Raw genomic sequence first — 22,947 nt, 5'->3', positions numbered from 1 at the left:
GAGGCAAGGGCTAAAGTCATTCCGGTGGAAGTGATTACTTTCATCTACACCTAACTAAATAGCCAGTATTTTAGCATGTTAACAGGGAAGCGACAGCCTAATAGAGACAACTTCATGGGTCAATTTTGGGTCGACTTTGAGAAGAAATAACGCCCAATAATACCACACGAAAGGAGAAGTGGCACGTCTGGGGGGTTTGATCTAAAACTGCCTTGCTTTCCCGATGTGTGCTGAGTTGGAATTACTGTCAATTGCGACAATAGAGGTTATTGCCAATTGTGTCAAGCACGGTACGAAGTGGGGATCCTCGCGAGGAACACGATCTACCTAGGATCTCTGAGTCGGATTTCGTTGCGTGATTCCTTCCTAGTCTCGCCAGAGGTCAGAGAGCATAAAACACGGGCAATTCATGGATACTTGTTCAAGGTAGTTTGTTAGTAATTCTTCAAGATCCATTGTGAGCAACTTGCAGATGCCCCCGCCGAAGGATCCTCGGACTACGGAGTATGACTGAGTCATGAGAACTAGCGCTGCAAGAGTGCTTTGAAATCACCATTCGGGCCCAGTCTAACCACATGCGGACCTCGGATATGCCATCCTTTTCCTATCTAGGAAGGTATATAATGAGTCTAGATGACTTCAAATCCTGCATCTGGCTACTACTTGCCCCTTATGTTTCCCCTTCAACATTGTCTAGATAATCAGATAACCATTTCTTCAATACCTCAACTCGCCCGCACAGAGCTCTTGTCGTTGCACAATGCCTCGGGCTTCTCCCATTCTTGCCAAGGCGCTCGAGCCTGGCGCTACCATCGCCTTTATTTCTCCCTCACTACGGCTGAATGATGTGATGTCCGCCACGGTCTCGCGCGCAACCAACGTGCTGACGAGCCGGGGGTACAAGGTGCGGGAGCTGTTTACGCGCGACACAGGGATCCAGTCGTGCATAGCGAACCGGCTCTCGGAGATCCGCACCGCCTTCATGGACCCGACAATCTCGGCCGTCTTCTGCACCATCGGCGGCTCGACCTTCACCGAGCTGCTACCCGCCCTTTTGGCCGACACGGAACTCCACGAGGCCATCCGCGCCAACCCCAAGATCGTGGTCGGCTACTCGGATATCTCGGGCCTGCACTGGTTCCTGTACGCCGTTGCCGGCCTACGCACCTTCTACGGGCCCGGCCCCATCTGCGAGCTGGGCGAGGCCAGCTCGTCCGACGAACCCTCCTCCGCCCTTGCCTTTTGTGTCCGCAACCTCTTCGCCGCTACCGCCTCGCGCGAGCCCATCGGCGACGTCGAGCGCTCGCTGACGTACGCGCCAAAGGTGGACGCATGCTACAACGACCCGGCATCCCTCACGCCTCCGGACCTGCTGCCCTCCCCGGCCTGGACGTGGCTGCGCGGCGGCAAGGCGCAGGGGCGCCTTTTTGGCGGCTGTCTGACCGTGGTAGCGCGGCTGGCGGGCGTGCAGGCCATCGTGCCCGACTGGCGCAGCCGGATCGTGTTCCTCGAGACGGCGGCGGGCGACGACGACTCGGGCAACCCGCTGCCGCGCGTCCAGGCCGGCTTTGCCGATCTGATCGCGCAGGGCGTCTTCGAAGAGGCGGCAGGCTTAGTTGTGGGTCGCCCGTTTGGCTACCGTGCGGAAGCGGCTCTCGCCAAGTATGCGGGCGTCATCACGGGCCTGCTCTGCGAGGGCCGCCTGGCTGCCAAAAACCCGTTCCCCATCCTGTTCAATATCGACATTGGCCACACCACGCCCATGGTCACGTTGCCGTTTGATGCCCTGGCTGAGCTGGATTCTAGCAAGGACCGGTTTGCCATTCTGGAGTCGGGGGTTGCATGAGGGACCGGGTGCCGAATAATTAATTCCTGCTTTTAAGCCTATCCGTTTTAAGCTCCTAGAATCTTGATGAGTGCATAGACTAAGCGAGTATCTACATTGAGTTCTAAAAGTCAGAGACAGTTATTATCGCACGCTAGTGCAATTTGTACCAAGGCCACAATTACTGGGCGGGATGGAACAATCGCGCATGTAAATAGGGTTGCTAAGTACCTAAGCTCCAATTTTGGATATTGAAACATGTTTTCCTATGGCTAAGATACTATCCCCATCTATATATAGGAGGCTACGTCGAAAAGTACCGATTTTACCGCTAAAAACCGTCACCTACTATGATAGCTACCACAGTAGATTATTCTAGTGGTTGTATGTATGCAGTGTTAGGGTGGGTGCCCCGATGAGTCCCCAAATAGTATATCGAAAGACTTGGTGAAGTTGAAAGAATCATGTCATAAATTCTGCTAAATCCTGCAAACGTCCAAATACAAAAAAGCAGTCTATCTGCGCTAGCTACCTCTTACTATCGGTAAGTACGAAGGCTGGGGCAAAAAGAAAGAAAGGGTCACCCTCCCCAGGGCCGGCTCAGGACGCCACGTTCTAGAATTAGTTAAGCCTCGCACGCCAATTACTTGGCCAACAAGCTAATCTTTCACAGTGTAAGAAGATAAAGGTTTTCAGGGCTATCCCAGTGAGTTTAGCGATTTTCAAGGCCTTGGCCAACACCTAGCAAGCTGTTTATACTGTGGGAGTTCAAAACTTGGCCGTTGTGAAGTGTGGCCCTTTCTTTTTGCCCCAGTATTCGTGCAGGTACATTTTAGAATAACGCCATCGGATGTTGAACAGTCCCAATGTATAGGGCTAGCAAGCTGCCGATAGCCAACAAAGCAGCCTGTTCAAACCAACTCCGGATCCGGTGTACTAAGCACATTAATGGATACTCGTCGGTCTATTCACTTAACAAAGACCGAGCCCGGGTGATTTGGTCTGTCAAATTTCAGACCTGTCTTCAAGCTCGCCAAATCATGGCAACAGAATTAGTTGTTACAGTCAACACGGATCTCATATTTAGGCCAATCTGCCCATCCTAGACTTCCCATCATCGGCTTCCCACCATCGGCTTCCCACCATCGGCTTCCACTATTTCTTCTACAAAGCCTTTTTCCTCGGACCGTAGCCATGTGTCTCCACGTTGGGTACACCTGCCGAAACCCAGATTGCCAGAAGATCCCAATAGTCAATGATACCTACCGTTGCCCCCTCTTCCCCAATTGCGAACCAAACGAGCAACGACATCTTCAGAGACCTCTGCACCGCAAGTATCTCGCGACTTACTTTTGCCCGGACGGGAACTGCTCGTACAGCATGCAAGAGGAAGAGGAATCCGAGAGCCTCGAAGTCGAGGCCCGCTATTACCAGTCGGTAAACACCCTGGAGCTGAGCGCCGGGGAACAGGTATTGTTGAACCGTGCTTCTGGCAGTCGCGCCCAGAAGACTAGATCGCCAAGCATCGGCAGCGAGGCAACCGAAGATCTCGACGAGGCGCCTCGGGGTGCCAAGACCGCAGCCGGCAGCGCTGCTCGTGGCAGGTGCAGCGCCAATGTCCCAGTCCCGCCAGAACCCGAGGACGGCGAGGGGGACGAAAACTTTGAAGCCCGCGCCGCCGCCCTCCGTGCCATACTACCAGCCAGAGAGAAGGGCAACGGCCGCGAGTCGCAGAACTGGAAGGAGGTGGAAGACGCGCTGCTGCTGCTTCTGAAACGGCACAAACCCAGAATCACATACAAGCAGATGCATGTCGAGTACTTCACCGGTATCAACCGAACCCAGAACTCGCTCGAGCGACGTATCAGTACGTTGAAAAAGGAGCGAAGAGATAAGGGCATCCCGTTGAGAGAGCAGATGCGTCTCCTGGAACAGACCGCGCTGAGTTCAGAGCAAGCCCCCGATTCGGACGGGGATGTCGACATGTCCGGAACTCATAAAAGCGAAGGGGGAAGAGGGTCGGGACCAGCGGGCAAAGAATCTTCTGAAGAGCCCGTTTCGAGACCCGTCTCTCAAGCCAGAGTTGGAAATGGAAAGGGAAAGGAAAAGGGAAAGGAAAAGGAAAAGGGAAAGGGAAGGGCGAAGACAACCAAGTCCGCATTGGAACCGATCAGTGCTAGACGAGTGAGCAAGAGAAGAAAGTAAGGAATGTGTTGGAATGTGGGCCTCGAAGGAGCCAACAGAGGATTTGCAGCCTAAATCGCGACCTACTTCGCGGCCTACTTCGCCACCTATTTCGCCACCACAATAGCAGTATAAAAAGGGGCCTTTCTGGCACTGCCAGAAAGGGAGAGGAAGAAGATATACAGAATAATCCATCACTTGAACCACCAGTTTTCGGCGTACAGTTACGCCCTGTTGTTTCCAGTACCAGTACCCTGGTGAATCCAACAGAATGAGTCTAGAGGAAAACAAATAAGCACCTGGGGAAGGTGGCCGGTAGCCTACCTTGGCACCTTGGCACCTTGGCTATTAGATAGAAATCCGACATTTATTATGCACCACTACCTCATTTGAAAGGAAGCAAAGTCCCACATTTTACTAACATTCGCTGTTTACAACTCGTAGTTAGAATTTTGGAGAGTGTCTTACAAAGACATGTCACAAATTCTGGACGTGGAAACCGTAGTTGAGTGCATTGCCTGTACGGATCCGTACTTCCACGAGTACCTAGCAATAGGGATATTTCATTTTATTACTGAATCTGCCTTGTAGTGACTGTCGAGAAGTAATGGTCTTGTGTAGGCTGACTTCAATATTCATCGGGCCATGTTTCCGACCGTATCAGGTTAGCGAGCGGGCTGAGCCAGCATGGCCTGAAGTCGAAGCAACGCTGCTTACACGTGCATGGGTGGTATAAGGTGGGCTGAGCGCCATCGTGTCTTGGCCGCAGTAGTTCCCGAGCCGGCTGCTGCGGAGCCCATTCCCCTCTTATAGCCGCCACGTCGACGCCGACGGATCATGATTCACGACAGCGGGCGACACATAACCGTCACATCACGAACTTACCAAGAGGCCCAGTAAAGACACATGAGGCAGTCTGCAACGCCGACACATGAGGCAGTTTGCAACGCCGTACCTGCTCTGCCTCGCTCTGTCGCACTCGGCGCTGGGCCAGCCAGACCGAGCGACGACCGGGTGGCGCGCAGAGCCTGATGGCCGGGGCACCTTCTCGCTCGTCTTGTCATGCATCGTGACCCTGACTCTGTGCGTCTGGTCGGCGCTGCACCTCAACGTGCCGCCCAGGGACAGGAGCCTGCGGCGCCGCGTCCTCGACAAGGCCAAATGGGTCCTGTACGGCATCTTCGCCCCGGAGCTGGTCGTCGCCACGGCTGCCGCCCAGTTCATCGTCGCCCGCTGGCTCAAGCGCGAGATCGAGGCCGACGCCAAGGCTCGCGCGCTGGACACGGGCTCGGGCTCCGACTCAAAGCACCTCTCCTCCCGTAGTTGGACCACGGCGCAATGCTTCTACGCCGTCATGGGCGGCTTCGCTGCCGACGTGTCGGGCATCGACGACGACGACGACGACACGTGCCGGCGCGTCACCGTCACCGCCGAGGGCGTCCGCCTGCTCTCGCTCCTCGGCCGGCTACCGGAGCTGCACGCGTCGCAAATCGAAGACAAGAGCAAGGCCGACTGGCTGGCCAAGAGCATCGTCTGCGCGCAGGCAGGTTGGATGGTGGTGCAGGTCGTGGGCAGAGCCCTGCAGAACCTGCCCGTGTCGCTGCTCGAGCTCAACACGTGCGGCCATGTGGCATGCGCCCTTGTCATCTACCTGCTATGGTGGAGTAAGCCGCTCGACGTCCAGACCCCCATCGTGCTGACCGACGCCGACGAGGACCTCCTGGCCCTCATGCACCTGTGCTCGGCCACCAGCGCCGTCAACGGCATCACCAACATCCGCTGCTTCGTGCACGTCGCCAACGAAGAAGACGAGAGGCTGTGGAGGCTGCCCAGTGCGTCCGACGCAGACCACATGCCCGCGACACCAGACGCGGGCGAGGCACCGTCCCAGATCACCACCTACCTGTCCGTGGGCTCGCCGGGCTCGCGAAACCCCTCGCAGTTCCTCGGCTTCTCCGACCTGTGGTCCGAGTCCAAGCCAGCGCCTACCGCCCGCAGCAGCAACACCCGTCAAGACGCACCCATCCCCGCCGAGCGCCCAGTGGCGGGCAACAGGGCCTTCCGGTACACGTTCAACCTCGCCGCGCCGGCCATCGCGCCCGAGTGCCTCATCTACTACTCGGCCGCCTACGGGCCGCCGCGCCAACCCTCGCTGCGGCACAGCAAGTACTGCCGTCTCGTGTTCGCCGACGCCGCCAAGCCGCGAAAGCCACTCCCACCGGCCATGTTGCAGGGGGCGTCGCGCGCCGCGGACGCGCTGCGCGCTGAGTGCGCGGCACGTCCCGCATACGCAAAGTACTACTTCACGTTCGTGCGCGAGATGGGCCACTTCCTCGGCGAGACCGACTACGTGGTGGCGCACGCGGGCAACTTTCCCTCGCTGCACAACCTGGGGCTGGGCCAGGTGGCCATCCACCGCGACCGGCTGCGGTCGGTGCTGGCGCTGGCGGCAGCGGCGTACGGCGCGCTGCACTGTGCGGGCTGGGGGGGTTCGGCGGCGCACGCGCACGCGCACGCGCGACTGTTCCCAACGGCGGCCGAGCGCGCGCTGTGGCTGGCGTCAGCGCTGACCATCGCCGCGTCGGGGGGGCTGCTGTGGGCGTTCTTCGCGGCCCGCCAGCTGTGGCCGGCCTTTGATCGCGCCGTGTCGGGCGCCACGCCGGGCATCCACATCGCCCGCGTCCGCGCCGAGAAGCGCGCCGTCATCCGCGCCAAGGCCGCTGCTGTGTATGTGGTTGTGGGCGTCTTCGCCCTCGCCCGCGTGTTTCTCGTCGCCGAGGCGTTTATCAGCCTGCGCGACGCGCCCGTCGAGGTGTACGACACGCCGCTGTGGACAAATTTCCTGCCGCACTTGTGAGTTGGTTGTGGGTGGCAAGCTCGGCTGGGGGGCTCGGGCGTTGTGAGTGCGGGTGGCTAGCCGGCGCGTGGGCTTTCCTGTCTAGGTAAGGTATGTACGGTAGATTGGACGAGTAATTGGCATAAGATGTGTAGATAAAGTTTGGCTGATCGTGATGCCTGCCCCGTGATTCACGATACGACCAGGTCAGGCGAGGTCAGGCGAGGTCAGGCGAGTTCACTCTCGTGTCGAGGAGCCTGCCTGGTAACATGTCTCACACTTCCCGGTCCCACCAATTTCTGGATGTTCCAGAACCCGTGATAATGGCGGTTTCGACTATTTGCTAGGGAGTGCCGATTGATGTGGAGTTTCGTTTCCCCTAGGCACCTACCTTGATTGACAGCCAAGGTGTGACGTTGATGTTCCAGTACCTTACGCAAAAGCCACGATGCGATGACACTGAACAGTGGAGTGGGACTGAACAGTGGAGTGGGACTGGTTCTGCCTTTGAGGATCAACCCCAATGGGTTTTTCATTGGTTGCTATCTGCCCGCGGACTTGCAACTCTGTTCTCCCTATCAATATCTCACCTTAGTTGCCATGGTTGACTAAGAAATACATTCCAACATAGTACCCTGTGCCTTCCGCGATAGCGTCTCCACCCGTTCCACCTCTGTGATCCCCAAGATGAACTTCCGAGGCAGGGCCAGAACCATTCCTTGGCATCCCTCCAGGCCCATCACCTCATGCGATGCAGTTAGATAGCTGATGACGAAGGCCTTCCACACATGTCGCTCCGCTGGGGTCTGGGGAAGGGGCTTGGGATAATAGGGGTCATTGAGTCGCCATGCCTCCACTGCCATTGCCACCCCCTCACCATCCATAGTGATCGTCCTGACCTGGTTGAAGTCCAGCACAAACAGCTCTGTAACGCGACAGAAGAAGTCCTCGATCTCATCCGTTGGGGGTCCGGTATAGGTGTAGGGCTTGAGGTCCTTGGCAGAGATGGGTTTCGCCGCGGTCGTCTTCCTCGTCGAGCTACCCAGCACAAACTCCACATCCCGTGCGTCCGTCTTTGCTCCCCAGTGCAACACAGCCAGTGCACTTCACATTCTACGAGCCAGTGCCTCGGTGTCCAGTTCAAGGTCCATCATGTGGTTGAGGTGCAGCTTGAAGTTTCGAAGAGAGAAAAACATTCCGCCAATCTTGCCTTGCGTCGATCCCAGGTATACCCGGACAAGACAGTCTCTGTTGGCAAAATCTGCACGCACCTTGTCCTTGATTCTCGGTGCGCAGTGCTTTTCAATCAAAAGCTCGCGTGTCGCAGAGGGGAGTGGCATGATTCACTCGGTAAGGAGGGCTGTTGTGGGGAGGTTGCACACGTCTCTCGCTGCATCAAGCAGCTCCGGATGCTTGTCCCAAAATGACTCTCTGTCACTCGGGACAAAGAAATAACACCCGGGAACTCTGACTTCGTCGATGATGTACCGATGGAATCCGCGGGCGATCTCTTCATGCATCTGGTAGTCGTTCCAGAGCTCGGTATGGTCGAGGGGCTTGGCGAGCTTGATGGCGAGCGACTTTCCGTCTTGGGCGAAGACTGAGCCACAGGCGCCGGCTCCAATCTTGCGAAAAGCTGTCTGGCCTTCAGCTCGGGTCTTGGCGTGCCGCTCAGCGGCGGAGGAGGACGTCGAGATTTGGCCCCTGAGGGAGAGCATTCGGTGGAGCTCCTTGTCCAAGTCTGTTCGGGCAGCCAGCGTCTCGCTAGCGCTGGCGGGTGAGGGAGATTGGTCCGTTGACTGATCGAGGAGGCTGAGGAGTCGTAATTCGGCTCCAGGTCTTGGTCGAGGGTCGGAGACGTGGGGTGTGCGATGAACTCCGACGAAACGTAGAGGCGACGCCTCTGGAGCTCATTTTGGGATGAGGCCATGGTGATTGTAGTTATCTGAAGAAAGTCTTCATCGGAAAGACAGGGAGGAAATTTCGGGAGGAAGGTGGAATTTATACCCAGGGAAAAGACGAGATTTTAGTTTGCGGGCGGAAGGTACGTTTGGTTTACTTTAACTTTCAGAGGGAGAGATAACTTTGCATCATCCAAAATATAAGACTCAGAAGCATTTGCAAGTCACAGCCCCTGGATAATCGTCCAAATCTAAGACCAATTCTAGGCTCGCTCGGCTAGAGTTGAAGTAATTGTGCATGCTGCGGCGCAGCCTTCCGGAAATGGTTCTTAAGCTGAGCAAGCCTGAGCAAACCCTCAGCAAACCCCGAGCCAATCCTGAGCCGGACCTGAGCCGGGGTGAGCAACGTCACGTGGTCGAGATACGGAAAAGGAAATTTTGTGTGCCCAGGTTCGTCGCGCACAACAGGTAATGCTGTAGGAATTAGGTACACGCCTCCGAGGCCAGTTCCGAGGTGAGAGACCAAGAAAGACCCATCCAGCCAAAAGTTCCAGCTCCTGTGCTCAATGTCGCCGATCCGAACCGTTGTGCCCGCGCAGCCGGTCTTGTTTGTACTAATTACCTACAAACAAAGCTGCTCTTTCCGTCATCTTTCGTCGCTCCATGCACCAGGCAAGGGCGCGCCCCTCTTGAAACCACGGCACTCCACAACCCGTTTGCCCTCTCTCTGTCATTGTAAGGACTGGTGATGAATATCATGGTGGCGTTCTCTACGTAAAGAGTACGGTCACCGCCCTCGGCGTGCTGGTAGTCCAGGAAAGCCCACCTCACACTCCCCCCTACGAACGTGAACGCAGAAAAATTGGCCATGTGACCGACGTTTTGAGAGTTCCAGTATCCAATCAAACCATTAACCTTACCTTACCGCGCCGCCAAAACGGGATTCCATCCCGCCAATATTTGTTGATAAGCAGACGCCTGACTATTGGAGTCATACACCTTCTAGGTGTATGCCAAATTCAGTTGCGTCAGAACACCGTGCGCGCCGTGTGGCGTGATTCCTCTGTCGGGCAGACTGCTTCGGAAATGGGCCCCCCATAACTAATTGACGGCAACGCTGGCATCAATTCAATCAGGCCAAATATAAAGCCTTATTTGACTGTATTTGAGGCCCAAAATGGTGTATTTATCTGTGTAAGAAGCTCTCTCTGATTGGGTGGGTTTTATTTGACTTAATTGACGGAATTTGCCGCTCCACCAAAAAACAAGGAAATTGAGCCCCGAATGGCACGGAAAAAAGCCCCTGACCTTTAGGATCCTGATTTACTCGCCCGAGGACGATTTTCGGCGGTAGGGCGGCTTGTCGAGAGGGTCGTGACATCAACGGTGGAGGCAGGCATGTTGTCGAGGACTCGGGAGCTAAGGAAGCAGGGAAATCGCTGCAGGAAGGTAGGATTCGGTAGTTTGTTTATAGCGGTCGGCGATAGTTGCATTGTAGCGGCACGGCGGCACTCGAATTCAGGGCATTCGAGGATTTTCCCGGGACCAGAAAATGCAGGGTTGGCCTTAGTTAGGGACTGCCCTGGTTCTAGGAAAACTCGGAAAATTGGGCCCGAAAATGGCTCAACCAATGGGAAATATTTACAAATATGCCAATTAACCTGGCCCTCAATTTGGCCTGAATTTGACCTCCAAAATGGCTTATTTGCCTGCAAATACGGTTTTCCTTATTTGATTGATTTGGCATTTATTTGGATTGGTGCCAGCGCTGCGGCGTGCTGGTAGTCCAGGAAAGCCCACCTCACGCTCCCGCTTGGGAAGGTGAACGCAGAAAAATTGACCAGGTGCCCAACGTTTTGAGAGTTCCAGTATCCAATCAAACCATTGACCTTGCCGCGCCGCCAAAACGGGATTCTATCCCGCCAACATTTGCTGATAAGCAGACGCCTGACTATTGGAGTCATACACCTTCTGGGTGTATGCCAAATTCAGTCGCGTCGTAATACCGAGCGCGCCGTGTGGCGTGATTTCTCTGTCGGGCAGACTGCCTCGGAAATGCGCCTCCCATAACTGATTGACGGTTCTGCGGTTCTGAAAGCGGGCCAGCGACACCCAGACGCAGTTGTTTTGCCCGTCGTCCGGGTTGGTGTTGGACACGCCCATCGGGCTCGGATTGTACCAGGGATGGTTATGTCCAGAACCCCCTCCTCCTCCTCCTGCTGCTGCTGCTGGTTGCTGAGAACCTCCTGGCTGAGAAGGGCAGCTAGGGTATGAGGGTGGCGCTGGCGCCCAGGGATTATGCCCGTTCCAGGAGCCCATTCCCATATTATTCAGCTTGTCAAGCAGGGCCGTGTCGGATCTCCCAACATCCAGAACATGGAGGAAAACCGGAACGGGGGCCTTGGCGCCGGCCGCACTAGATTCGCCCGATGACGATGCCGAGGTTGAGCTAGGCTCGGCCGCGGAGGACGCATTGGATTTATCTGTCGAGGCTAACGTTGAATTGGGCCTGCTCGTCGATGTATTGCTAAGTTTGCCGGTTGAGAGCGAACTCGACCTGCTCGATGAAGCCGAAGAACTGGCCGCGTCGGCAAAATGTGGCTTGGGGGGATTGGATATTGCGGTAGCGCGAGAGTGAGGCTGGATATAAGAGGAAGTCGGCTGAAATGAGCGATGCTCGATAATGCCGTGGCTGTAAAAGAGCGGCCGGATGAGGATGAGGATGAGGATCAGGATGAGATGAGGATGATGATGATGACGAAGGAGCTGCTAGACGAACTAAACACGACCTTTTATATTTCGACTTTCAACAGACCATTACGGTTCGTCCCCCTGTCTGTCTATGAAATGTTGTCCAAGTCGGTTGGGGCTGATCCAAGAACCGCCTGGGTCCGGCGGGGAACAGGCCTGGGCCGCGAGTAAGTTGCGCCGGTTGTTGCCGCTGTAATCTGTTAAAGGCTCAGGTCTCCAGAGACTGTGCCTGGTGCCGCGCGCCGGTTTGGTTGGCGAGTGTTTGGCGGCTTGCTATTTTTGGTGCTGACATCAGGGCCTATTGATGATGACAGGGGCTCGTCGCTGCTGTTTCAAGCCATGGAATAAGCAACGGCGACGAAAAGCCATCTTACTCATATCTCGACGAATTCAGGCTTCAGTAGCCCGTTCCGATTCTCAACATGGTCGTGGATTACATTTTCAGCCGACCTCGCCAGGTGACTGACGTGGGCATGCTGACTTTTTCCCCTCTCACGCCGACAACGGAGGTGGCGCGGTAGAGACCAAACAAGAACATTTCTTATTGCCACGAGAGACACCCGAGACTTGGGCTACGAGACAGGGCTACAAAAACGCTGATGGCTGTAGGGGATAAATTTAACAATCTAGTGCTACCGCCGCGCCATATTTAAGCACGAAAGTAGACCGTGTGAAGCTTGCTCATTTGAGAAGTTATGCGAATGTAGTCTCAAACCCCGTAAAAGTACCTATAATTACGTCCTTTGGTTTCTGCGAATCAACTGAGCTGACCAAGGTCGAGATCCAAAACCGAGGAGCTTGCGACATATCGCTTCTATTACTCACTCAAGTTAGCTTTTGAACTGGGGCGTGCGGTCAGAATCCCACCTTTTCTCTTGTATTTCTTTTTTCTATTGGCCTGACTATTCCCGGCAATCGGGATCAAATGGCTCGAAAGATTCTATCTAATAAGCGAGCGGCGGGGGCGAGATTGGCTGGGGCGAGATTGGCTGGGGCAGTGAAACAGAGCAAAGCGATCAAAAATGGGCCAAGATTCTAGCCACCTCTACGTCAAATACAAATTGGATGAGTAGAGGCGGGTTGTTGTTGCGGGTATGGGTACCTACCTATGATCATGGGTCTGGGGGAGCAAAGAACGATCTGAGCAGCGCCTATGGTTAATAACCCCCATTTGAGCGGCATGTTGACATTCGAAACCCCTCTGTATCTCGTCATTTCCATGTGTAGGTAACGTGTTAGCTCCGAATCCGATGTCTTTTTGCTGGCCTTGACCCCCCGTTATCAAGCACAGTTCGTTGCCAAAATTCCTGTGGGCTACCTACATCGTACCATCAAGGGGTTCCCGCAGCTCATTCTCACCTCCGCCCCCCCTTCCCGCTTATAGAAGGGTTGCCTCATGAGGTAAACTCGTCAAGCCCGAAGGTCAGCGCATCTCCGGTTACAGCTTAATTACCCAGTCCAGGTTCAAGGCACAGCAAAGGAAACCAAACAGGCCACAAGAGCGAGCCTCGGATTATTTAGCCTCCCAACACGACTCTACGGGTCCCAATCTCGATCCTCCTAGTTTACTTTATTTTTAGTCTTGGTCATGCAGTATAGAGGGGTTAGCGCCAGATGGAGGCCGCAGGCGGGGGAGATCAAGTCCGAAGGATTGACGACGGACCGTCATTTGGCACGAGCGCGGGTATTCGTACTTTGGCTAAGGTGACAAGTACTTTAAAGCTGGGCAACAGCACACGGCGGGCAACACGGCATTTATTACCCGAAAGTCGCGACACGTAGAATTGACGAGCTAGCCAAGGAAGCGGGACTCATCAATAATCCAATGCTCGCTTCAGGTAACGAAATAGGCTTCATTAATATAAAGACTGAAGGATCCGGCGGGGTTACTTGTCCCCATTCCCTTGCACTCGGCGCTGAAAGTGTAAATTATATAAATTTGTAGGAAGAGCAAAATATCTTGGCCGCGTGATTTGATATGCAGATAATTCAGCCTTTTCTTGAAGGCATATATCTTGGAGAAGGAACTTTGTCGCACAAGTAGTAGGTATAAGAGGCGGGAAATGCATCGAAAATTAGTCTCAAGTTGCAGTCGAACAGTTCCCTAACCAGTGTAGGCACAAGACGTCACAAGACATACCAAGACGATGAATCTTACGCTACTCTCCCTTTTCAATGCTGCGTTGCTAGGAGTAGCATATGCAGACATCCCTTTCCGCTACCGTTTTTGTATGTGTCCCCTTTAGTCTCTGGAGAATCAATGTGCTGACTCCCCAAAGACTTGTCCCCGAACTGCAGCCACGACAATCCAGCCATAAGCACATGGCCGAGAATCAACCAAGACCCGTAAGCACTTTCCCCCCAAACGCCAACGAGACCTGCTAGAGCGTATTCTAACGTTGGTCAGGCTCAACGGCAAATTGGGCGGTTGCTACAGCGGTCCCACGGGCACTGACTGGCAGCGTGTCGAGCTTGACGAGAGTTTCTCTGGAACCCGCTACGGGGTCCTCGTCTTCTGCGACGCCCAATGCCAAGGCAGGGTCACAAAACTACAACGGGGCTCAAATTGTGTCACTCCGGTCTCCGGTTGTGCTACCGGGAGCTTGTGAGTTCCCAGCACGCCGCTTCCGTTTCCTGGCTAATTTAGTATAGTGTCGCAGTAGAGATGAACTAGAATCTAGTGAATTGAACTTTTTATAGGATATGACGCAGTACCTCATCTTCTCAAGGGTAAGTTTGAAACATACGTAGAGATTTTGGACATCGTGCCTTATAACTACAAGACTACTATTATCCATTTAATCAGCCAAACATCTCGTGACTTATGAACTCGACTCAACAATAGCAGGATTTCATACCTCCCTCAATCCCTCCAGTGGCCTGTAAAAAACACCTTTCAAAAAACATACCCATGACCACCGTGGTACTAGTTGAGGGCGACTTTTAGTTTGACGAGCCAACGTCGAGATCACCTTAGTAATTATAGTGTTACGCGCATTCACAAGGCAACGGTAATGAAGCATTTGATGCAGGGAGGTAAGGCTTGAATTGTCTGAAAAGGTCTAATCTCTTGTTTCCTTTGGCAGGGCCAAAAGTCTCTCTTTTATAGTTATGAATAGTGGCAAAAGCTGGTGGCGAAGAATCACATAGCAGCTTCTAGATCTTTCTTGCTCACTAATCTTAATATTGTGACACATAGCTAATTCCACCTTCGAATCCTAATTGGGGACCGGGATAGGTTTCTCGCTACTCGAGCCATTCGCACCCAATCCCTTCGCACGAACATGTTGTGCTAGGCACAGGCCAAGCCTGCACCTAATGGTCCACGCACCACCAGCCTACCCCCCCACCATAGACCTTTCGCCTGCGTGCACATACATGGTTTAGATTCCTCAAGCAATCAACACCAATCAACAACGTTTTCCTAGTAACAGTGCACTTCGCATAGGTTATGGGCTCCTTTTGCTTCCACAACTAAAGCTGTTTGCATAATTTGTGCATCGCAGTAATCACAGTCAAACCACCAAGAGACAAATAGATTTGTACAAAAAGAGCACTGTAGATAGCTTCATTTGGCTGTCTAGGCTGGAGGGGTGTGTGCTAGGCACAGGCCAAGCCTGGCCTAGCTTGGACCACCTAATGGTCCATGCACCACCTGACTATCTCCCACATAGACTTTTCGCCTGCGGGCAGATAGTTTAAATTCCTCAAGCAATCAACACCGTTTTCCTAGTAACAAGTGCACCTCGCATACATGTTTTTCCAGCGCCACAGTCATCTTAATCACAGTAACTTCCAGGTGCTCATTCGACGCCATCCTGGGCTCTGGAGCGATCACGGGGAGACTCTTATGACGACCGAGAAAAGGCTAACATTCTTAATATTGGTTTGTGTTAACGTATTTGATAAGCGAGTTAGCCATGATAAGCAAGTTAGCCACCTTAACGAGACCGGGTAGCGTGCGCAGCCAAATGCGATAAGAAATTGATAAGATCACTAACAATTTACTAACATCTTTTTGCTTGTGCCCCACCAAATTTCGTTAAGGTGGCCAACTCGCTTATCATGGCTAACTCGCATATCATGAACGTTATTTCATTAGGCAACTTCTTTGTTTTTTTGTTGACTCCCGACCCCCCTTTCGTGTAGAACCTGATATATTAAGTCTCTTGTGTCCGTAACATGTCTCAGTCCTGTGAAAACCACATGGCTTATATCCGTCATTCCTACCTCCCTCCTACTCTCATCGTCCATTTATTCCAACATCTTCCGCCACAACGGGCGCTTCGCAATCCCTCTACGGTTACATCGCATAGAACCAACGTATCTTGTGCCATCCTCTTTCCAGCTCGTTTGGCATAGTTTCGTCCTGGGCAGCAGGGTCCCTGGCTTCCTAGCGCTCTTAGCAAGCCTGTAATCCCAGTCTCCGGCACTCTGTAGGCCAGGAAACTCTGCCTTCCCTACGCAGCTCGATTCACGGCTTCTTTCTTAATGCTATCCAACACTAGTCAGGGCGCACCGTGATAACCATTGCACCAAATAAACGATTGATTGTTGCGTTAGGCGGCTACGGTAAACACCCCTTCCTAAGTGCCCAAATTTCTCAATGCAGCAGACACCTCGAACAACTGCGCCCTTTGAGCCACGTTGCCATAAGCTCATAATCTTGGTGCTGCTCTTGCTACGAGTGGAGAGTTCACTAGCTGGGGACGGGCTTCATCTCTCGATGTATGACCTTGTTAATTAGAATAGTTTTCGGACTCGTAAGTGCACTTGGACTCGAAGCTACACACTCCTTCGAATATAAACGCTACTGTCTGATTTGGGGCCTTTCCTTACTTTATTCGGCAATGCTGCCAGACGAATTTATCAGACGCCGTTTAGACAGGAAAAATGTTCTGGCCATCAATGATTTGAGGTTATTATGGGAGGAAGTGTTGTACTCAGAAGGGGGCAGGATTTTGGTGTTTCAGGAAGTAGAAACAAGCGTACGGCAAATTTTCAACAGAGAGGAGGAGAATGCTTATTTATCTCTTGTAAGTTCAAGCAATTGGTCCGGAGCCCGTTAGGGGACTTTCAAGAGCCGCATTATAAACTCAAGATAAAAAGCCAGCCTCGTCAGTCCCTATTTCCTTGTGTCATTTCCTACTTGAACTGCGAGAAGAATTCCCAAGTATAGACATCTGAGAACGTCCGTGCCGCACCAGGGTCCTTTGGACTGGGCGTATGGTCACTGTCAGGGGTAAGACCCAATTTAGCCAACCCAAACCGCACGAACCTGTCGCGCATCTGGCGGCCACCGGCAATGGGAAGCACCTGATCGCGGGTGCCGTGCTGCGAATACCAGGCCACAGGCTCGGTGCCGCCGCTGATTTGCGGACTCCCCGACAGCACGGCCACAGCGCGGAGGTCCTTGCCGAGGGCGCACGCGAGGATGAAGGACATGGCGGCGCCGTGGCTGAAGCCTGTCGAGAAACGGAGGTTTTGGTCGATGCAGAGGTCGTCTTCGACGGCTTTGATGATGTCCTTGACGAAGGCGACGTCGGAACCGCCGTTGTTCCACTAGCCGAGGCCGAGACTGCCACTGGTGCCCGTGGGTGCTACGTAGATGACCCCGGTGGTGTCGTTGATTAGGGACGGGAGGCTATAGTAGGCGTTGGCGCCGCTCGAGATCTGCTGGCCGCTGCCTCCCACGGCGTGCATGGTGAAGATTAGGCGGTATGGGTGGTTGTAGTCGTAGTTGGCGGGGAGCTTGACAAAGTACTGGCGTGCTGTGCCGCCCGAAGTGATGCTCAAACCGGGTGTGGTGGCGGCGACCGGCGTTACCAGCTTGGGAGCCTTACCGCAGCCCGGGGATGGCTTCGCGCCGAAGATGGGCCGCGCGGCTCCGAGGAGAACGAGCGCTGTGCTAAGGGCCTTGGACACCATGTTGAGAACCTGACTAGAACCGCCTTGGTTGATAGTGGCGCTATCTCGTAGGGAGCGAGCGAGCGAGGTTTGGTCCGTCCAAACCACCACAGCCTGCCTCCCCTACTTATTCCTACTTGTGCGTTTTGCTCTTGATGGCAAACTTCCAAGTGACCCCTTTATTGCTGGCCATCTCGGTATCAGGACGCGGCTACCATCCTGGACTCGGTATATTGACTCGGTTGTCATCATCGGCTTGCATCTACGGGGTGCGCGTTGTAGGCGTAGCTTTGGATGTCGGTAGTAGATGAATTAATTTGGAGCGCACATGCCGCTGGCTTGGCGGCCGAGCCATTCCTATTCCCGTCCACGCCTTCCGAAACACTTTAGCCGAGGGTAAGGTTGGAACCCGGAAACCTAGCGCTGGAATACTATTGCAGCTTTGCGGAGTTGGCAATCATTGGTGGGAAGTCGGAGAGTACCGACGAGCATTTCTTCGGCCCCAACAGGCCTCTGCTCTAGCTGTGTCGAATCCGATCCGAGGACCATGGACACGGGGCCGTCCGGTTTGGCGAGCACGGAGTGGTATTAATTTAATTAGGAGTCGTAATTCGATCTCTATTGCAGCGTGTGCTGTGGGACTGCGAGTAATCTGCGAACTTGCAACAGGGACTGTTTCTTGTTAGATTACGGCACTCGTGATGGTTGTCAATTGCCCTGGTTGAGTCTGTTGAAGTGTGTGTTGTGTGTTGTGCGAGAGCCTATTAGAAGCCTTGGGCTGGTTGTTCTTCTAGCCGCCGGAGAGCCGCTTTTGGATTCATTTGGCTGATTAATGCGACTCAGCCTCAGCCACAAGAGGTCGCGTAGCGACACGGGAGCCTTATCGAGACCCGAGCAAAGAATAAACACCACAGACCCTCTTGCTTGTTTATATCTGTGTCATCATGTATACAAGACAGCTTATCGAGGCGACAGCTGCGCCCGAGGAGGATCCTTGGGTGGTAGCCCAAACAATCGGGACTTTCCTGGGTCTGTTTGCAATTGGTCTTGCCGTGGCCGCCCTTTTGATTGAGCGAGCGCGGCGCGTTCGCGAACACGACGAGCGGCGCTTTACGTCCACCCCAGCAGCCGTCGGTTGCTTCCACACCAAACAAGTGCATTGGATCCCTGCCCTTTTCGGTCGCCAAACTGCCGAGCTCAAGGTGCCGACCATCTCGGGCCTTATTGAGGAAGGCGATCGGGCCAGGTGGACGAGCAGTTCTCTCGACCTCGCCTTTGAGAGCCATTCGGACCATACGTGGGTGACGCTATACGAATCTATCCTGAGCTTCATCGCCTCCCGCGCTCCTTCAGACCAGTGGCCAGAGGACTGGAGAGCCGACAAATACGTTTGCCGCTTTCTCCGTCGAGTCGGCTCTGCTGAGCACGATAACCATGTCATAAAGCCGGAGTCGTTCGCTCGATACCTAGACGCGCACGAGACGAAGAAGTTGGTGTCTACATGTCGGGAACTTCAAAAACCGCCGCGCCCGCGGCAACAAGACCAGTTACCGAATGCCACTGTCGCCAGGAGTAAAAAAAGAAAAACCAAAACGGGCCTCTGCCGACTCACATCGACCTGGATCGTCCGCGGCCGGGCGTGCATACGAGTGACACGAGAAGAGCTCGCTGCGCTGGCCATAATTACTGGCATGGTCTTTACGCGTCAAGACCGATCTCTTTATCTGTCTGGCTTTGGCGGCTTTGGTCTTTCGCTTGACGTCAGCCATGCCGAGGCGTCGTGGTCGGCGGCGCTGGTTCAGGGGCCGCGGCTGCCGCGGCACGCACCTTCGCTGGGTGCCGGCTACACGACTCTGATGGCCAAGCACTTAGCGTGCGGCAGCATCCCGTTCGCGCAGAACAGGGACTGGGTTATCTCTGTATACGTCACCGACGAGGTCCTCACGGCTATCCAGGAGGGAGGCAATATAATCGACAAGCGTGCGTTCGGCGGCGACTCTCTCGAGTTCCTCCGCCGACTCCCCGGCGATAAGCTCATTGATGCCTTGTACGGAGTATACGGAGGCGCAGACGTGCAAAAGTCTCCCGGCCCGAGCTTCGGGGCAATCCTCCATGCCGACCGCGAAACGGAGCTCGGTAAGTGGCCGCACGCCGTCGCGCAGATCGCGTTCGGCGGCCTTGTGCCACAAGCGAATCCCAATGTCGTCGAGGCCGTGCGATTCACGGCCACTGGCTCAGAGGAAGACATGGGCGAGTGCGTCGTGGCACTAGAGAGCCTGGTCGACATGCTGCACGGCAGCCAAGAGGACGACCATCTGTTTGGCGACAACGTTTCGGGTCGGTGCGCGGCTGAGGGACACTCTTGGGTCAACTACACGTTCCCTTCGGAGCACAGCAACGCGCCAGACGCAGTGGCCATCTTTGCGCGGTACTCGAATCTTTTGGAGAGGGCCATCGCTATGGTTGTCGGGCGGCCGATGCCCGGCGAACAAACGGACACATCGCAAGCGCCACCTCAGACACGGGGATTACCAGCTTCTTGCGGGAGGCTGGTTCAGGAGGGTGATATTGTCGAGGCTGCGGGGCGGGAGTTGGAGAAGTCATACAGAGCAGCGGTAGCCAGGAAGACTGGAGAAGCCGCGGTTGCGGGTTCGGCAGAGCCAGGTGTTGGGAACCTTGAATCTGTACAAGACGTGAAAAATAGGTTCAGGGAGAACGGCGCCCTCGAAGTGCCCGATGTCGCTATCATCGTCCGTTGCCTGCTCGCTTCCTGGGCCTTCACAGTGCCCTTGATCGAAGTCAAGCAGACCGCCGAGATGCGAGGAGCTGCAGGGACGCCTGGTGCTGGGACAACGAAACTGCCGAACGAGATTGTGCTCAGCAATTTGCCGCCTATTTCCTCACTTTGCTAGAGATTGATAGGAGCAAGCAAGCGCTCGGCGTCTGGTTGGTTGCCCTGTCGACCGGGTTCTAGGCAAGCGTGGTCGTCTCTGGACTTTGGAAACCTGCCATAACACAACATCGTGGAGATTTATCGACGTCGCCCCAGCCCGGGACGGTCAGTAAAATCATGTGTGAGGCGCTGCGTGTATCTGTGTGTCAGTGCCTGACCCATCTCCTCTCTCTCTTCAACGGCGTTTCAGTCAACTTGTTGAGGCGTGCACCCACAAAGTTAAGGTAGCTGGAGTTTGCAATTTGCTGGCCCATTTCTGGCCCCCCCAACGGGAAAAAAATAACGGGGGCCCTAAGAAATAGACTCCGTAGCCAGTGTATTCACGCTCCGTTTGGCGGTTCTGCGCCTACTGCATAATGGCGGCTCCATCCGTCCTCCTGCCTACCGCACGACTATTCTTTCCTAGGCGCCAGCTAAATCAAGAAGTAGTTCAATCCGCCCTACCCTTGCCGTGCGGCTTGGTGCGAGCCCTGTTCTAGGTCACTGCTACGTACTAGTATATTTGGGCTAGTATGTTGTCACGGTACGGCCGAACTATGGTCTGTGGTGCCGCAACTATGCCCTGGCTGCAGGTTCTACCCCGTCGCCCCACCCTTCCCGATTAGGACTAGCCTAATCGCCCCTGCCAACCACAAAACCACGGCCTGCAGGAACCGCAGGCTTCTTCCTTTCCTTTTCCCTTCTTTAGTTTAGTTATTTACGAATTCAGTCATTTCTTACTTGCAGCCTTGACTCTCGTTTATGCCTGCCTTCACATATGTCATGAACTGATATATCATGTAGTAGTGTAATTCTATGTGTGCTGGTATATTGTGTACCATGTTAAATTCATATACCAGTATATTATGTACCATCCTCAAAACCGCGCTGGGATGTTATCTACCATCCTACGGGAATGTGCTAGTCTATCCCGTGGCCCATATCTGGCCATATGAAAAATTAGGATTAATACTATTGAACCTCGACATCCAGAATGGGAATGCTCCCCACCTATGCTGTTTATCAAGCTTCTTTCTCGGTCTTTCTGTTAACAAGCGCATCAGCGATAAAGTCATCCCACACCCGCGGGACCGCCATGGCGATACCCATTGACAACAGGGGAATCCGACTGAAGCTCCGTATCGTCACGCGGATAGGCGATGAGCCTACAATAATGGGTATCGGATCGGCTGGTGGTAGCCGTGGACGAGGCTTATACATGGCACTACTCCCAGATTCACGTGGGGATAGCTCGGGACAGGCTCGTGTATTGAGGCATCCAACTGTTGGCAGCGTCCCCCGGGCTTGACTCTCTCGTACGTGTTGGTTACGACTCCGGGGTCAAGACGGGCCGGATATCCCAGTTCCCCGAAGAGAATTCCCCGCTCAGAGTATCTGCGTTATGCATCTCTATGAGCAGCCAAGCGGTCGGCCTGCAATTTCCGCGGCCTTGAATAGGGAAATGTAAGGGTTGCGAGTTTTTTACTACGCAACTCCTAGAAAGCGAGCTCTATTAATTCTGAAGACTCCGTCGTAGGGCTCAGACCAATTCAACCAGCCATTCACTTGGGGCAGCCGGAAATCGCGAAACTTCTGGTCAACGCCGGCCCGAACTACTCATCATCACTATTCACGGTGGCCGACATATTTAACTCCTATGTGGCTGCGTCGCTGGTCATGCTCACGGCGTGCTAGTTAGTGAGAGAGGCGCACGGCAAGGGTGACGAGCCATTGGGTATGGCGACGGCGTTTCTTTGTGCAGGGCCGAATGCAGTAGTTGGGACGATGTGGAAAGTACAGGTTGAAACGGCAGGCGAGATGAGGAGCCGCTTCGATATCGCCATGCAGCGGGAGCTGGACAAGCGGGGCGAAGGAGGGGCCCTTGGTATACTATCCCAAACACCCAGCAAACACATCACCCGAAGGCATGAGAAACGCTACAAATGCGACGTTTGCGATACCGCATCCGCCCTAAGCGCCGATCTGTGGCGACACCGACGGCCAAGCACCGCGATGATGCAAATGCCACCCTAAGTGAGGAGTTCACTTGCCCGAATCCGGGTTGTAAGACTCCGGGTAGGACATATAACCGGAAGGATAGATAGCAGCGTCATATTAGGAGTTGCAAGTCTGCGGTAGAGGCTGTCCATACTAACAGTTAATGGAAGGGATGGCGTGGTGCGTGAAAAGGGGTTGACGTAGAGACGTGAGTCCGAAAGGGAAAATGGTTTCAAGTTTATAAATTTGAGCATCAAAACGTCATGAGCATGGTCATTACCACGCCAATGCAAATCTGGCTACATGGTCAGGTAGTAAGATTAGATCAGACTTCCACCGCTTTCATTAGTTCAGGCTTCTTCAGTAGGCTGTTTACTAGAGAAGCAAAATTCAACTCGGGTAAATTAAACTCACGCTCTGGGAACCAACGGTAGTTTCAGTGGGTTAGTGTACAGTGGTTTCTTGATAAGAAAAAAAACGTTAGTATTTGGCGGCGGACTAGCGTCCCAAAATTGGGTCCGCAACTCACTTTTACCCTATTTTAGATCATGGTAGTCATATCCGAGCCTAAAGATCGCTTCCCGATGTCTACTTAGGTACCTAAACCGAAGTA

General features: G+C 54.1%; 9 protein-coding genes across 9 annotated transcripts; 6 read left to right on the top strand and 3 right to left on the bottom strand.

The window, feature by feature from the left end:
- The first annotated feature begins 638 nt into the window (after positions 1–638).
- On the top strand, positions 639–2,084 carry B0T26DRAFT_715734 (peptidase u61 ld-carboxypeptidase a). Its single transcript, XM_060442247.1, has one exon. The coding sequence runs from the start codon at positions 761–763 to the stop codon at positions 1,844–1,846; it is 1,086 nt and encodes a 361-aa protein (XP_060294265.1). The 5' UTR covers positions 639–760; the 3' UTR covers positions 1,847–2,084.
- Positions 2,085–3,205: 1,121 nt separating this feature from the next.
- B0T26DRAFT_753116 (uncharacterized protein) lies at positions 3,206–6,866 on the top strand (the record flags this gene model as incomplete). The annotated part of the gene is made up of 2 exons (XM_060445625.1): positions 3,206–3,802; positions 4,950–6,866. 2 exons carry the CDS (start codon positions 3,206–3,208, stop codon positions 6,864–6,866), a joined length of 2,514 nt encoding a protein of 837 aa, XP_060294264.1.
- A 587-nt stretch (positions 6,867–7,453) lies between these two features.
- B0T26DRAFT_813168 (uncharacterized protein) lies at positions 7,454–9,010 on the bottom strand (the record flags this gene model as incomplete). The annotated part of the gene is made up of 4 exons (XM_060447327.1): positions 8,646–9,010; positions 8,228–8,481; positions 7,963–8,158; positions 7,454–7,923 (listed from the first exon to the last, which is right to left on the bottom strand). Exons 1-4 carry the CDS (start codon positions 8,773–8,775, stop codon positions 7,454–7,456), a joined length of 1,050 nt encoding a protein of 349 aa, XP_060294263.1. The 5' UTR covers positions 8,776–9,010.
- Positions 9,011–10,595: 1,585 nt separating this feature from the next.
- Positions 10,596–11,564, bottom strand: B0T26DRAFT_780925 (uncharacterized protein; the record flags this gene model as incomplete). The annotated part of the gene is made up of 2 exons (XM_060446701.1): positions 10,596–11,512; positions 11,562–11,564. The coding sequence occupies 2 exons, from the start codon at positions 11,562–11,564 to the stop codon at positions 10,661–10,663; spliced, it is 855 nt and encodes a 284-aa protein (XP_060294262.1). The 3' UTR covers positions 10,596–10,660.
- A 2,080-nt stretch (positions 11,565–13,644) lies between these two features.
- On the top strand, positions 13,645–14,318 carry B0T26DRAFT_677339 (uncharacterized protein; the record flags this gene model as incomplete). The annotated part of the gene is made up of 5 exons (XM_060440090.1): positions 13,645–13,726; positions 13,777–13,843; positions 13,905–14,037; positions 14,198–14,227; positions 14,304–14,318. 5 exons carry the CDS (start codon positions 13,645–13,647, stop codon positions 14,316–14,318), a joined length of 327 nt encoding a protein of 108 aa, XP_060294261.1.
- Positions 14,319–16,043: 1,725 nt separating this feature from the next.
- Positions 16,044–16,625, top strand: B0T26DRAFT_349219 (uncharacterized protein). Its single transcript, XM_060434546.1, has one exon. It carries the CDS (start codon positions 16,228–16,230, stop codon positions 16,564–16,566), a length of 339 nt encoding a protein of 112 aa, XP_060294260.1. The 5' UTR covers positions 16,044–16,227; the 3' UTR covers positions 16,567–16,625.
- A 17-nt stretch (positions 16,626–16,642) lies between these two features.
- B0T26DRAFT_813167 (Alpha/Beta hydrolase protein) lies at positions 16,643–17,425 on the bottom strand (the record flags this gene model as incomplete). The annotated part of the gene is made up of 2 exons (XM_060447326.1): positions 16,643–17,059; positions 17,102–17,425. The coding sequence occupies 2 exons, from the start codon at positions 17,423–17,425 to the stop codon at positions 16,643–16,645; spliced, it is 741 nt and encodes a 246-aa protein (XP_060294259.1).
- Positions 17,426–18,348: 923 nt separating this feature from the next.
- Positions 18,349–19,617, top strand: B0T26DRAFT_650512 (uncharacterized protein; the record flags this gene model as incomplete). Its single annotated transcript, XM_060438188.1, has 1 exon — positions 18,349–19,617. A coding segment is annotated over one exon (1,269 nt), but the record flags the coding sequence as incomplete, so codon positions are not given.
- Positions 19,618–21,312: 1,695 nt separating this feature from the next.
- On the top strand, positions 21,313–21,935 carry B0T26DRAFT_715717 (uncharacterized protein). The gene is made up of 2 exons (XM_060442246.1): positions 21,313–21,800; positions 21,862–21,935. The coding sequence occupies exon 1, from the start codon at positions 21,331–21,333 to the stop codon at positions 21,643–21,645; it is 315 nt and encodes a 104-aa protein (XP_060294257.1). The 5' UTR covers positions 21,313–21,330; the 3' UTR covers positions 21,646–21,800; positions 21,862–21,935.
- Positions 21,936–22,947: the final 1,012 nt, after the last annotated feature.

This window comes from Lasiosphaeria miniovina (genome assembly GCF_030549165.1).
Source record: "Lasiosphaeria miniovina strain SMH2392-1A chromosome Unknown B0T26scaffold_5, whole genome shotgun sequence".
Classification (NCBI taxonomy): domain Eukaryota; kingdom Fungi; phylum Ascomycota; class Sordariomycetes; order Sordariales; family Lasiosphaeriaceae; genus Lasiosphaeria; species Lasiosphaeria miniovina.
Note: the sequence above shows the minus strand (reverse complement) of the source record. Positions and strands in the feature narration are given on the sequence as shown.

Bases quoted from the DNA above. Each gene is read 5' to 3' on its own strand.
- B0T26DRAFT_715734 (XM_060442247.1), top strand. From the start codon at position 761: ATGCCTCGGGCTTCTCCCATTCTTGCCAAGGCGCTCGAGCCTGGCGCT.
- B0T26DRAFT_349219 (XM_060434546.1), top strand. From the start codon at position 16,228: ATGACCTTGTTAATTAGAATAGTTTTCGGACTCGTAAGTGCACTTGGA.
- B0T26DRAFT_715717 (XM_060442246.1), top strand. From the start codon at position 21,331: ATGGGAATGCTCCCCACCTATGCTGTTTATCAAGCTTCTTTCTCGGTC.